At 40.7% G+C, this 15,626-nt stretch overlaps 1 protein-coding gene and 1 long non-coding RNA gene across 2 annotated transcripts; one reads left to right on the plus strand and one right to left on the minus strand.

Moving 5' to 3' along the window:
* Positions 1–6,056: 6,056 nt before the first annotated feature.
* On the plus strand, positions 6,057–9,014 carry LOC145804235 (uncharacterized). The gene is made up of 3 exons (XR_014345863.1): positions 6,057–6,319; positions 7,243–7,281; positions 8,757–9,014. It is a non-coding gene; the product is annotated as an uncharacterized LOC145804235 (long non-coding RNA).
* Positions 9,015–11,003: 1,989 nt separating this feature from the next.
* Positions 11,004–11,456, minus strand: LOC145803786 (uncharacterized). Its single transcript, XM_082897132.1, has one exon. The coding sequence runs from the start codon at positions 11,454–11,456 to the stop codon at positions 11,004–11,006; it is 453 nt and encodes a 150-aa protein (XP_082753258.1).
* Positions 11,457–15,626: the final 4,170 nt, after the last annotated feature.

Here is a 15,626-nt window from a genome sequence, read left to right on the forward strand (position 1 = left end):
AGGCTCTTGTTGTAGCCTTTGCATGACCTTTCTACCATTAAAATCTAGAGGATTTTTAGTGGTGGAAAGGTGGTTTTGGGGTCCTAAATAGGAGAGGGTCATCCTCTCTCCTTGTGTCTTCAATACTTGTCTTGAATGCCTCATGTGTGAGCATGTTTGTCAAGCTTATGTTGGCCATATCTTAGCTTGTATTTGGGGTTATTTTGCTGTGGCATACCACTGTTTTTGGTGGTCTTGATCATCCCATGCATAATACACTTGTAGTGTAAATCACACAAACTAGTCTTTTTTGCTTCATGAAGTAGCATGTCATTCTAGCTGGTTTTGTTTCCATTTCAGCATGTTTTTGGTGTTGTTTTTCCATATCATACCTCTGTTAGGGTTTGGTTTGGTCATCCTTTGCGTGCTCCATGTACTTGTAGTGCAATTCCATGATTTAGCCTAACATGCATCATGCTTTAACATGTCATTTTAGCATGCTTTTGGCTTAACTTAAAGAAGTTTTTGTCCATGTTTTAACGTGCTTTAGCTTTGATTTGTGTTGCTTTAGCCATGCATGACTTGCTTCATATAGCTATAATGCAATCTAGCTTGTTAGCTTTGTGCATCAAGTCCACTAGCATGCTTTACTTGGACTATTTGAATGATTTGGCATCATTTATTATGTGATTTCAGTCCATGTTTCATGCTCATGCACTTGCATTTATCACTCATTCAATGCGTTGGAGGATTTGCCCCTTTATGCCTTAATATGAACCATTGCGTATGCCTTCATGCCTAAGCTTGCGAGCTATCATTTCAGTGTTTATTTGGGATTATTTTGCCATGATATAACTCTAATTTTTGTTGGTCAAGTCATCCCATGCTTGGTCTTAATAGGTGTAGTGTAAACCACCTTATTTGCCTTGCATTCACCATGCCTTATGCCCTTCATGCTAGCACATTTTGGCTTCCTTTCATGCATGTTTTAAACTCATTTTAACATGTTCTAGGACTGTTTTGGGTTGCCTTGATGACATGCTTCATGTTTTGCATAGTTGTAGTACAAGTGCTCTTGCTAGCTTCAAGCTTCGGGCACCATAACATGCTTCATTTGTATCATATACTTGATTTGGCATCATTTTTCATGACATTTCAGAGCTTACAACATTACTATATTCCTACTTCTTTCATGCTTTGAATGCCTTTAAGTGTTGTGCATTCTTGCCTAGTTTGTGTCCTAGCTTGTATGCTTGCATGCCTTGATCTTTGAGCCTCCATCTTAGCATGTTTTGGTCATTGTTTTGACCTTTTTCAGCTCTGTCCATGGTTGGTTCATGCACTCGTGCCATGTATTGCATGTCTCCTTTGTAGTCCTCTCTACTGGCTTCATGCTTTAAGGACCTTTTCATGCTATGCTTACTTTGTTTGAATGATTTGGCATCATTTCTTACTTAATTTCAGTGCATTTAGTGTTGTTACACTTCCACATTTATCACTCATTGAGCCTTCTTGAGGGTTGTGCTCTTAGGCCTACTTTGTTGGCCAATGCATTGTGCATGCATGCCTTGCCTTTTGTGCCTTTATTTTGGTGTTATGGCCTCTAATTTGGGCATGGCTGAGGTCTATCCATTTTGGTTTAAGTCCATTGAGCATTGAGTATGCCATGTTCTTACCCTTTGCATTGTGTATGCCATCTTATATAGCATTGAGCATGTCATCTAGTTCATCGCATTGAGTATGCCATGTTGTTTGCATTGTTGTATTGCATACTGTTGCATGCCATCAGCATTGATAGGTTCCTTATGTTTCTTTGCATTGTGTATGCATGCTATTGGCATTGGTGGTTTGATCATGTTTGCATGTTTAAGATGCTCTTCATGTTTGCATGCTTAGATTGCATTACATTCTATATGCCATGTTATGTGTTGCATTGTTGTTTGGATTAGGTGTTAGTCCAAACACGAGAAACGAGAGACGTTTCATACTTAAAGTGGTGAAACGTGCCTCAATTCTTGGTCGCCGACGCTCTTGATCATACATGATAGAGTTTTAGGCCTTATGTGTTTATGTGTGCATTCATTTTATATTGAATTGTGCAGCTTCGCCTCTCGGCCATCATGCATTGAAATGCACGATTGGTGGCCCGAGGGTCGAGAACCACACTCCCTTGAGCTTATGAAATGATAGGGAGGGTGGTTGTGCACACATATCTTGCAAATACATTGCCATGCCCTTTCTTGCTCTCTGTTGCAGCAAACTGGAATTCAGCAGCAACAATTGGTCGGCCGACCAGCATTACTAGCTGGTCGACCACTTTTTCTGGTTTTTCAGCACAGAAAGTGGTCGGTAGGTGGTCTCCTTCCTCAATAACTGGTCGGCCACCCTCCCACAGGTCCCCAAGATGTGTCAGAAGCTATCTGGAGCTTGGTGTAAGTTTCTGAGAACAGTTGCAAACAAAGGCAAGTTGGGGCATTGCGTTGGATTTCCAAACGAAGCAACCGGGCATGCATGAACTCTTCTCCCTCAGAGGACATTGCTTTATTGCTTTCCTTAGCTCCTATTTTATTGCTTTACTTAGCTAATTTGCTTAGCTAGTTCTTGCTTTGGTCTTGTAATTAAGTAGTTAATGAGTTTAGCTGCTTAATCGTTTTGTAATAATTAGTTAACTAGGATTAGTTAATTAGCTTTATTCTGTAATAAGTAATTTAAGTAGCTTAGATTAGCTAGTTAGCTCTTTATTCGGTCTCTCCCTCGAGAGGGCCTACTGTTGTAATAAGCGTGCGTGTGTGTGATGCATGTCTTCCAACCTCCATTTCTTTCTCCCTTTTACTTAACTGCTTACGATGGTTAGTTTTAGGGCATGTTTCATTTAGCATACCTTATGCTTTGCATGCGTGCATCCATTCATCTGTATTGCATGCACCGGGCTCAGCGCATCATACAAACCTGCATTGTATTTCATTTCCAATTTGAATACGTGTTATCAATCTGCATTTCACATACCATCTTAGAATAGCCGAGCCTATCTTAGTTACATTTTCGCATGTGTTGCATTAGCCATCTTAACATGGACTAGGATCATGCATGATTTCTAACTAGTTCTTTGTTTTGGCTCGGAGTACATTGTGAGTGTTTACGCTTTAGCATACTGAATGTGTGTTATTGACTGCCATGAAAGCATGCTTGCCATGAGGCTAACTGCTAATTTGATTAACTGCCTGAATGCCTATGGGTGAAGGTTGGATTACTTGAATTGGAACAATTCATTGAAATCCTCGATTTAACCTACTTGCGAGTTACAAACTTCAAACCATTTTCAAACAAACGGATATGCAATGTTTTGTTCCAAATTAGGCGACCTAGTCTATACTTGTATGCTGTGCACATCACATAGTAATTCTAGGTTAAATAACTGGAATAAGAACACATGTGTTTTCAAAAACAACATATCATGCTTAGTACAAGCCGATCTTTGATCGGGCGAGCGGGGGTGCTCATTGCATGACCTACCCAAGTTCCCGAGCCTAGGCAACTTTGGTGATGACGGACACGTGGCCTTAGGCACGAGTCAGGGTTTCCTAAATTCTCCCAAAATAAAATATTTAGGTGGCGACTTTTTATCTGGCAAAGCAGTCCATGTTTGACACTTCTTTATAAAAATCAGTTTTCTAAAATGATTTGCCGGATTAGATTAGACTAAAAAAATCAGTTCGGACTCTTTGGTGATTTATCGGTCTCACATCGCACATTGTGAGATTAGATTCAGAACCGTGACATTGAGTCCGAACTGTAGCAGCTTAGAACAAAACGAGATTCGCACCCCTCACGAGCACGGATATTGGAGAGTTCCCGGGAGCGCGTGTACACCACTTAGTGAAATAATCGGTTGCAGCGATGAAAAATCGTCTTTTCCCAATGCCACATGCCAATTGTCTGACAATATCCAGACCCCATTGGGCAAAGAGCCATGGGTTGGTGAGTGGACTGAGTTTTGGCCGGCTGATGAATTAGCTGGGCAAACCTCTGGCATTTATCGCACTTCTGAACATACTGCTGTGCATCTTGTTGCATCCGTGGCCACCAGTACCCGTGGGTGAGGGCTTGGTGCGCTAGTGACCTTCCACCGACATGGCATCCACAAATCCCGTCATGAATTTCGTAGAGGACATTTTTGACCAGATTTGGATGCACACATAAAAGATAACTACCGAGATAGCAGCGTCTGTATAGCTTCCCAGATGGTGAGATCCAAAACTGAGCTGACCTATGTCTGATTTTGTTGGCTTCCTTTTAATCTTCAGGGAGGGTGCCAGTTTTTAGAAAGGCAAGCATCAGATCCATCCAGCTTGGCTCTAAGTTGCTGCAGAGGATTAGAGATACAATACTTGGTTCTGACACGAACTCAACCCAAAATTTTCTAGCATCCTTGGTGTCTACTAACGAGTCAAGGCAAGCCAGAGAATCGGTGTGGCTGTTCTTGTCCGGACAGATTTGTTCCACTCGTATGGATTGAACCTTTTTGAGTAGATCTTTGGCCTTACCTACGTACATGGCCATTCTTTCGTCTCGTGTTTCATAGACCCTAGAAAGCTGGTTCACCACTAGTTATGAGTCGCTGAAAACAAGAAGTTGTTCTGCACTGAAGTGTTCAGCACTGCGTAAGCCAGCCAACAATGCTTCGTATTCTGCCTCATTGTTAGAAGCCTTCCAATCGAACCTGAGAGCCTGCTCCCAAATAAATCCTTCTGGTGATATAACTACTACTCCTGCCCCCGAGCCTCGGTTATTGGATGATCCGTCAACATAAAGCTGCCATGTGTCTCCAATAAAGAGTTTCCATGCTTCCGAAACGCAATGCTTTCCCTGCTCGGTAGTGCGTGGCACCTGTGCCGAGCTTGGACTCCTTGGCTCGGTACTCTAGGTGTAAGCAAATTCTGCGACGAAATCTGCCAAGACCTGGGCCTTGATGGCTGTCCTGGGTTGGTACTGAATGTCAAACTCACCAAGTTCTACCTCACATTTTGCTGTTCGGCCAGAGAAATCAGCTCGGATGAATACGAATCTGAGGGGGAACTCGGTGAGGACATTAATGGTATGCCCCTGGAAGTAATGCTACAATTTTCTTGAGGCGATAAACAGTGCGTAAGCTAGCTTTTCTAAGGGTAGGTATCGCGTCTCGGCATCTAGTAATGTCTTGCTAACATAGTATACTGGCCACTGTTCCTTGTTAACTTCTCGAATTAATACCGCGCTTACAGTGTGATCTGAGACTGCTAGATATAGGTACAGCTCCTCCCCTGGTTGTAGAGTGGACAGAAGGGGTGGTGTACTGAGGTATCTTTTGAGACTTTGCAATGCTTTAGTACATTCAGGACTCCAGTCAAACGTTGCCTTTTTCTTTAATAGCTGGAAGAAAGGCTTTATCCGATCTGAAGACTTACTAATGAATCGATTCAGGGCGGCTGCCATTCCGGCCAGCTTTTGTAGCTCTTTAGCCTTCATTGGTATTTCAAGCTCTTGTATTGCTTTGATTTGATCCGGATTTGCCTCGATTCCTCTGTGATTAACCATATACCCCAAGAACTTCCTTGTTCCTACCCCGAAAGCGCATTTCGAGGCATTAAGGTGAAGCTGGGGGTGCTTTAGTGTAACGACTCAGATTTTAAATTCATATTGGATTGATATCTAGTGGTGCCTGTCACCTTAAAATTTGTATGGTTGTCGGACTCTTGATATTGATGGGTTGGCAAGTGAACTATAAATATTATAATTGAGGACCTTTGGATGATGTTTGGAACCTTGATCGAAGCATTAACAAGATATATAGATAAGATTAGATAAAAAGTCCCAAATTTGAGTTTGAATTTTTGACCAGCCGTCACTCTTTTGCCCTTTTCTCCTTCCATACTTAGAATTTGAATGTGAGATTGGAACCATTGGAAAGCTTGTTTCCGGGGCTTCAATTTGAACACAAGAACGGCCTAGAAAGGAGTCCCGATGAGAGAGTTATACCCGTTTGAAGTTTCCACATCTGTGCTGGAAGCAGAGCCGCACGTGCGGAGAATAGCGCCGCACGTGCGGGCTGTGCGGGACAGCAGCTAAAAAAACGTGATTTTTGGACCATTTCTTACATTTTCTTTTCCTCTCTTCTTCTCCCCTCTTCCATGTCCGAAAACTTAGCCCTAAAAACTTTGATTTCCTCCACTTTTATCAACAAATCAACCATGGATTTTGCATCAACGATGAAGAACAAGTGAAGATCAACATTTTCAACCGATGGGATTTTGAAATTTCGAAGTTATGCTCTTGACCTAGCTTCCTTGCTTTCAATCTTGAGGTAGGGGTCCTAGTTCTCCTTCAATGCTTACATAAATAGATAGATTTTTGGTATTTTGGAGTATATAAATGCAAAATCTACATGTTGAGCATATAGGGTTATATTATGGAAATTTGGGGATTTCGGATTTGAAGAATTTGGGGTTTTATTGTTGGGTTTAGATTATGGATTATGAACTTAGGATATATAATCAAGGGGAAAATTGGAAGAAAAAATAATGGGTTAAGAAGTTTGAATTTTTCTTGAAATTTCTAGGTTTTTCTAGAAACCCTAGGTTGATTTTTGATGATAATCAATTATTTGGCCCAAATTGAAAGTTGAATCATGAAATTGGTAGGTTGAATTATCTATGTACAAGTTTAATTGGAATTTGGTTATGTTTGAAAATTATGTTTAAAATTTGCGAATGAATTTTGTTATGAGCAATGTAAATCATGTTATAATGAGAAGGAAATTGGAGGAAAGGATTTATAAATGATATAGATGACATAAACTCGGTTATGGAATGTTGAAATGGAATTTAAGAATTTCTCTTGAATTATGTTGAATTGTAGTGATTATGTGAGATGGTATTGACTATGTTGACTTTGATTTTTGTGACTTAAAATGTAAAGTTTTCCAAAATGGGTTAATCCCAAATTATTTTGCTAAATACTTGTGGGCTTGCTTAGTTGTTAAAATCAAGAGAATGATTTATTTTTGGAAAAATGTGGAAGATGTCCATACAATTCCTTCCTATCTTGAAATCGAAGTGATTGATTAAAAATTCCATATTGTGTTTGCAAGAATGGTAATCTTCTATTTCTATATATAGATATATTGAGATGGAGGAAATTGTGGTATAATGGATGGATAATGGTAGGCTTGTGAAGAATAATGAAGGAAGGAAAAAGAACTAATGACTAAGTTATATATGTGTACAGGGCATACTTCAGGAGGGCCAAGCACTCCGTTGTAGCACTGTGAGTAGCAGTACTTCGATGTATCTTTAACCATTAATGATTATTGTTATCGACGTTATGACCTTTGTCATAAGAATTATGTTGACATGTATGTTATGTATGCTATGTAAATATTGTGAAATTATGGAAACATCAAAGGTGTATGCTATATGAGGAACATTGTGAAATTATGGAAACATCAAAAAGGATTTGTGAAATATGCATCTCGAATTTGTAATGTATGGATCACCAACTTGTGAAATATGAAACGATGTGGCCGAGGGCCATTTGTGAAGTACGAATTTCCGAATTGTGAATTGTGAAACTATGAAGCCAAGAGCCAAATTGTGAACCTATGAAACCCAAAAGCTAATTTATGTATATGTGAATTTATGAGGCCAAGGGCCGACTTGTGAATTTATGTGGCCAGGGGCCATTTGTGAACTATGAACCTATGTGGCCAGGGGCCATTTGTGAAGTTATGAAGCTATGAGGCCAAGGGCCGACTTGTGAATTTATGTGGCCAGGGGCCAATTGTGAACTATGAACCTATGTGGCCAGGGGCCATTTGTGAAATTATGAAACTATGAGGCCAAGGGCCAAACTTGTGAACTTGTGAATCCAAAGGGCCGAAGGCCGATGTGATAAGTTGTGAATCTATGAAACCTAAAGGCTATTGTGAATGTGTGAACCCCTCAGGCCAAGGGCCGAACTGTGGAATTGTGAAACCGATAAAGTCATCTGTAATCTAATGAAAATGTGCTTACTTTGTCCTGTTAACTTTATGTTAATTATGTCAACTCGTGGGAATGATGTAACGGTTACCATTAGGACTCTATTAATTACAAGGCAAGGCAACTATGTTAACATATAAGAACGATTAAACAACGGTGTATACTATTGATTAATAGAGCACGTGAATTAAGTCATTTACCCAAAAGAATTTATGTTCATTCTTGAAGAATAGATTCTGAGTAAATATAAGAGTAGCTATGTGTATCCATATGAATTTGAAGTTATGTTGCTCTGTTGCTTATGAATTGGAAGTTATTCAGAACCTACGATATAAGTGCAAAGTTTAGCATTATTATGTGACTCTTATGAGAATGTGAATTAGTCTCTTATTGTTAAGCGTATGATAATGACATGATACAACAAGAAACGCTCCAGTTATAATATGTTCCGTTTGAATTAATGAATGATGTTCAAGTATGCTGAGGTATGTTTCAAGTATATGTTACAAGTTTGAATATACTACAAGGTCAAACAAGTTTCAAGGGCTTTATGTCAATGTTTCAAGGGCCTCGTGCCACCACATTTCAAGGGCTTATAGCCATCAAGTTTATGTTGCAAGATTGGGCCTAAGGCCGTTATGTACTTAGCATAGAATCAGACTATTACATTGACATGTATTATATTTCAAGTTAAGCATCATTTTATTTATGTATTACTATTCACTGAGCCCGGCTCACTCTCTATTATGTCTGTTTCTGTAGGTCACCAATCAGGTGGTCAGTCCTAGCCAAGACGCCCGCTTTCTTTTGTCAACCTTCGTATGTCCAGGCACTGTATAAGCCATTTATTTTATCAAGTTGTTAAGATGTTGACTTGCTTATGGGTGTCCTCTAAGGTTGTTGTATATCCTTTCATGTTTGTTTTTTTTTGTATACGCCCAATCATGGGGCTGGCATTGTAAATGTGTATGTATATGCTCCGAGTTATAGTTGGAACTTTATCTATCCACTATAATGCATGTGATGAATCAGATCCTGGCATGTAGAAGTAGCTCAATGGAGTTTATTTGTTTCATTATTTCCATTTTTTTCGTGCTTCCGATAAGGCCCCGTATGTTATATTACCAGGTTACATGTCCGTTTCTGAATAGGTCATGCCCAAACTTTTAGGGGCGGGTTTGGGGCGTGACATTTAGGATACCAAAGACTTCTCTTAAGTCTGCAAGGTAGTTTGTAGCGAGCTTGTTTTTTACTACCATATCATCTATACAAGCTTCCATGGTCTTTCCGAGTTGGTCCTTGAACATTCGAGTGATCATTTGCTGGTAGGTTACTCCGGCATTCTTGAGGCCGAACGGCATTACTTTGTTGTAAGTCCCCCTTGGAGTGATAAATGTTGCCTTCTCTTGATCCAGACCGAACAGTGGCATCTGGTGATAATTGCTATAAGCATCCAGAAAGCTCATGCGCTCGTGCCCTGCTGTTGAATCTACCAATTGATCGATGCAAGGCAGTGAAAAGCTGTCTTTGGGACAAGCTTTGTTTAGGCAAGTAAAGTCAATGCAGACTCTCCATTTTCCGTTCTTCTTTCTGACAACAACTATGTTGGACAGCCATTGTGGGTACTGAACTTCTCTAATCACTCCCAATGCCAGAAGCTTTCAACTTTGGCAATTACTGCTTCAGTGTGCTCAACTGAGGACCTCTGACTTTTCTGTACAACAGGCCGAGCTGAAGGGTTAATGTTGAGTTTGTGGCAAGCAAATTCTGGGTCCAACCCTGGAATATCGTATGCTAACCATGCGAATACCTCTATATTTTCCCTCAGTAGTTCAAGCAGCAAAAGTTTCTCATCAGGGCCTAGCGAGGTACCAATAAGGAAGTACTTTTCTGGATCATCCTCCTTTATCAGGACTTTCTCCAAATCCTCTACCATCTTTTCCTCCAGGGCTCCCTCTACATCTTCCAAAACTGGTTGTTCAGCCACTTCCACTATCTGTACCAGGTTACAAAGTTGTTCGGCCTTCAATGCCGCTATGAAGCAATGTTTGGACGCAACTTGATCCCCTGAGATCTGCTCTACTCCGTGTTCCGTTGGGAAACGGATGAGCTGGTGGTAGGTTGAAGGGACCACTTCCATCTGGTGAATCCATGGACGACCAAGTATGGCGTTGTAAGGGGAAGGTGTATTAATAACTAGAAACTCTATCTGGAGGGTCTTCGTTCCTGCCACAACTGGCAACACACCCAATGGCCACTCTGGCTGTGAATTGAAGCCGACTAGTGGTGCTGCTGCTGGGGTGAGGTGCTGCTCGGAGAGACCAAGCTTTCTAAACAAGTCATAATATAATATGTCTGCTGCACTGCCTTGATCTACCAAGACTCATTTTATGTCAAACCGTTTCCCAATTCCCACAGTTATAATCAGTGCATCAGTATGTAGGTGTTGTATGCCTTCTAGGTCCTTTCTAGTAAACGAAAAAGTGCATAAAGGGGGTTTGGTCGCTGAGCGTACCTTTTTCGATGCGGCCTCTACCAACATGACCTGCTGAATTTGCACAGCCTTAGCAATCTCTGCTCTCAGAGCCTCTTCAGGTTCCTGGGTTACTGTTCCATGGATCACATTTAGTATCAACCGATGTGGGTGTTCAATGTTTGGTTCTGGTGGTGGGTTCCCTGGTTTGGTCACTTCTTTATCTTGATTTATGTAATCCCAGAGATGCCCAGCTGCTACTAGGTCTTCCAAGTGTTGCTTCAGTGCTTTGCAGTTCTGTGTTTTATGCCCCCTGTCTTGGTGATAGCTGCATCTGAGCTTCTGATTATGTCGAGTCAGATCTCCCAACATTTTCAGCGGCCAAACAAAAAAGGGCTCTCTCTTAATCTTTTCCAAAATTCGATAGATTGGTTCCTTGAATACGGTCACAACTACTTCATGAGATTTGGACTTATCCACTTCATTCACCGTGAGCCCTTGGTGCTCTCCTCGGTCCGTTCTCTTCTTGTGCCGAGCTATTTATTTTGCTGACGCTTCCTTGATGGGGATCTAATCTCTTCGAGGTGAGCGTACTGCTCAATCTTGGCACGCAAATCTTTCAAAGCTATGGCCGGACGCTTGGTAAGTGATTGTCTCAACTTACTTTCTGGGCGCAGACCATGTTTAAAAGACATAACGGCCATCTGCTCACTGCACACATTTTCCTCCAGGTCATTGTACTTTTCCCAATACCTCCTAGCATAATTGCGCAGCGTTTCTTCCTGCTCCTTTTGGAGACCGAACATTGTTTTCGGCTCTTTCGGGATCTTAGTGTTGGAGACAAACCTGGCTAAGAACTCTTCGGAGAACTGCTTCCAGCCATGAATTGATCCAGTGGGGAGTCGATCGAACCATCGGAGTTCGATTTCTACCAAGCTGGATGGAAAGACTTTGCACATCAGTGCCTCGTCTCGGCTCCATAAAGACATCATTTGTCTGTAATGGCTAATATGCGTCAGTGGGTCTGACTTCCCATCGTACGAAGTAAACTTTGGCGGGGTGAATTTCTTTGGAGGTTTCATAGCCTCGATTTTCGGGGAGAATGGTGAGAAGACGAGCCTATCTAGTGCTCAGTGCTCTCTCTGATGAATAGTACGGTCTAGATGATCCCGACGTTGTTCGTTCTGCCTATTGCCAATCAGCCAAGTACGAAGGTCTTGAGGAGGGCATTTAGTCTGTTGGCTAACTGTCTTCTGTCTTTTAGTCCTTATCTGGCATGACCCACGGGTGTAGCTGCTCGCCGCTTCACTCTGTACCGGGATTGGCTAGCTTTACTGCCCAGACTCATTTCTGGGGAATTTCTTTACTGGCGGCTCTCTAGATAAGCTTCTTCGTCGTAAGTGTGAGGGCTCTACTTTAGTCTTCTTTTCCGTTGGATCACCCAGCACCCTTTTGAGTTGCGCTCTCAGCTCCTGTATCTCCATCCCCATGGAGTCTATGATTCGATCTCTGTAATCCTTTTCTAGAAGAAAGTGATGAGAGGAACCTCCAGCGAAGGACAATCGATGCTCGACAGATTCAGGGGTCCGGTTATTATTTCCAGTTTGTTCTTCTAGGACTGTTGGGAGTGCCAAGCCTTTCTCCTTTGTCTTCTCCGTGTGTGGAGTATGCGTCGAAGGTGGGATGTCCTCAACCCCCATCGCTGGAGCTGAGTGCAGAGCTTAAAGACAAAGTGATCCACGTTCACCGCACCAATTATGCGTACCGGATTTCGCACTAGATAAAAGTGGGTCGGGGCTCCGCACTTAGTTAGACTATCCAAGGATTGAGGTTCCTGCAGCAAGAAGCACCGTAAGAGCTGCCCGGCCGGGGTTGGCCGAATAACCCCTCCGGTGTGGGAATCAACGATCGGAGAAGAAGTGTAGAGAGTTGAGTTTGTTGTAAGTGGGGTTCAGCTTAGATCAGTTACCTTCAATGTGAAGTTCATGTAGTATTTATAGAGTTCCTTGCTTGTTTCCCAAGATGGTTTCATGGGGCTTTGGTGCTGCCAAGCTTCCTTTAACATTGCCTAAAGTGGGGGACCACTAAGTTGTTGATAATGGGGGTTTTTGTTTCAGCTTTTTAGAGCCAACTTATGGTTTTTAGCTTTGAAAAAGTTATTTTGGACTGTTTGGTTAAACTTATTTCAAACAGCTTCTGATTCTAACAGCTTATTTTAGCTCAAAAAAGCTGATTCTGAGAAGCTGCTCACCCCTTGCTTCTGATTATCAGCTTCTGCTGTGGACATGTTAGTTTATGGTTATACTCTTAATTTTTTTTAAAAAAAATAGAAAAAGACTCAAATGGACTATAGATTATTATTATTATTTTTTATGAGAAATGTAGACAAACGAAAAATAAAAATTAATTGAAAAAGCTATTTCACAACTTATTTAACAAACACTACTCAGCAACTTAAATCTATAATCCAACAGCTACACCAAACAGATTAACAACTTTTGATTAAAGTCATAATCTATAATCTGTTAAGCTATAATCTATAAGCTGTTTTAACAGCTACACCAAACGGGGCCAATGGATGCACATACTTGTTTTAATCATGCTGATAACAGACCACATTCTTCTGGTTTAACTGTTCCCGTGATTCTAGGTGTAGGGGACCAGCTACGGTGGCAACCTGCACATGCATATACTCATGGCTCCCACGTTTCCTTGGGAAGTTCCCTCAGCTCGGCACCGTTGTTCCCCGGCTCGGCTCTTTACGAGGCTTCTGTTGGGAAGGGCTGGCCCATTCGGATAATTGTGTATGGACTCGGCCTACTTTGGCTCTGATGATGGATTTGACCCTTCAGCTCGGCCCTAGCCCAGCATTGCCGCTAGGCAAGCTTTTCCACTGCGAGTTGGGCCCAAGTGCTTGAGGACTTTGGTGGACTGTTAGCAATGGAACTGGGCTTAGTTGGGTTATCCACATGCTCATCTGACCCATTTGGATTTGGGCTTGGGGGATTGGACCGGCCCAAGGCTTGGGTCTGACCCGTTTCTTATTTAGACCCTTCAAGAGGAATAAATTATCACTTTAATTTTCTTAAGGAGAGAGTGTGTGCATTGTAGTATTTCCTCTTACTGTCACTTCACTTTTACTAAATTTAGAAATGGGTGCCTTAAATGTTAGTGTTAGTAGCCTTGTTGTTTTTATTTATTTATTTTTTTTGGTGAGATGATTTGAAAATCTCAATTTCACGATGATTATTTTTATGTATTTGGTATACATGTTTTTAAAAATAGACAATTTATTTGTTATAATATGTATGTGATTTGATCATGTAATTACTTAAATCTGATTAACTCATTTTTTATTTTTTTTTCATCCATGCATGTTCTTCTCACCTTGTCAGACGAGATGAATGGTTCAAATCATTGAGATTGGTACAAATTTATCCCACAATCACTTGTAAAGTAGAGATTTTTAACTTGGGAAAATCTAAACTACTATTAACATGGTGCTCCAAATCAATTATGTAGTCAAAATTTTAAGAGAAATTTCATGACATTGTACAAATGAAAAAGTGATTACAAATAAATGGTAAAGTTTATAAATATTAATAATTAAAATCATAATTTTTTTTATAATATATAATAATTTTCTCAAATTTTTCACTAAATAGTAATTCCTCCAGTTTTTTACGAATGACACATGCTGACTGAAAGGTTGACACACTTTGTGTGCATACTGTTGGAACAATCTTCTGTGTAAACAAATAAATTGAAACCAAATCAAACAAAATAAAATAAAAACTTACTGAATTTATTTTGTCGAACCAAATGGAAAATAAAACACCAAGTCGAGTGTGTGACACTCTGTCTTTAAGACAGATTCGCCCCGCTACGGTGCTTACGGTTGAGTGGCGTCTATCTCCCAAGGTACAACGATTTTCACAAATTGTAGTAGCACTCCAAACAATTTGTACGGAGAACCAAACCTGTGTTCTAACTTTCTGAATTTTTATTCTAAAACTAATATGAAGAATAATGCACCAAAGATAAAAGTTTGGACAACAAAAGAATATTTTTCAGACTGCTTTTTCAATCCTCAAGACTGCTGGAAAATGGCTAGTATTTATAGGCAAACAAATCTGTCCCATCAGGTGTGTAAACTGCCTGTACAGATATGAAACTGTTCTGTACATATTTAAAATGAAAACTGGACAGATCTAGAATCTGTCCGAATTTGAACAAACCTCTGGACATAATTTATTGGATGTTTTTTATCAACCAAAATCTCCTGGAACAAGTCTAGAATATATAGACCCGAATAGGTACTAATTTGAAGTGAACAGATATGGTTTTCAAATGAACAAGTGCAAGAGAAAACTGCCCAGCAGTTTCTATCTGTTGGTAACTGCTGGACAGATTCAAATATGTCTAGCAGTTTTATAACTGAATTTGTCCGGGGTTCTAATAGTTTTGGACTATTTGATCTATTCGAATTTTGGACTGGAAATGGATAGAAAATAAATTCAATTTTTGGCCCAAAATTTGAATTTTATTTCATTAAAAAATTTAAATAAATTTTTTCCACAAAATTAATATAAGAACCGCCCCGACCCACAACCCACACCTAGTACGACTCGGCTCGGTCGGACGAACGGCGGCTGCGGCGCGCGCGCGCGTGTGTGGTGGTTTGGGTTAAGGTTCACTTTGTCCATAACTCCTCCCTTCTACAAACTTGGGGTACTCCTTGTGGCCCAACCCAAGTGTTGTAGTCTAGAGCTTATATACACAAAAAAGCTCTCTTAAAGTTTCAACGTGGGACTACCCATTTCATAGAAACCCACATTTACTTCTTTAAATTGTTCATTCCACGAACCCGAAAACGACGTCAACTTCCTATTCACTCATAAATGGTTTTGACGAACCGTCTTTACCGTGTGACTTGCTACGCGGCAAGGAACACGTCACCTCTTCGAACCCACTCCAAAAGACGTTTGGGGCCCACTCTATTTTGGGCTCAAAGTTGGCCCAAAATAAGCCTTATAAAACCAAATTTTCCAACAATCCCCCACATGAATGGAATTTGACAGAGAGAAAATGCAACAACATGATCTAATAACAGAGAGTACAGAAATTAGAAATATTCTGCAAAGGATAGGTAGTTTTTG

This window comes from Camellia sinensis, chromosome 12 (assembly GCF_055761805.1).
Source record: "Camellia sinensis isolate YWXY chromosome 12, ASM5576180v1, whole genome shotgun sequence".
Taxonomy (NCBI): domain Eukaryota; kingdom Viridiplantae; phylum Streptophyta; class Magnoliopsida; order Ericales; family Theaceae; genus Camellia; species Camellia sinensis.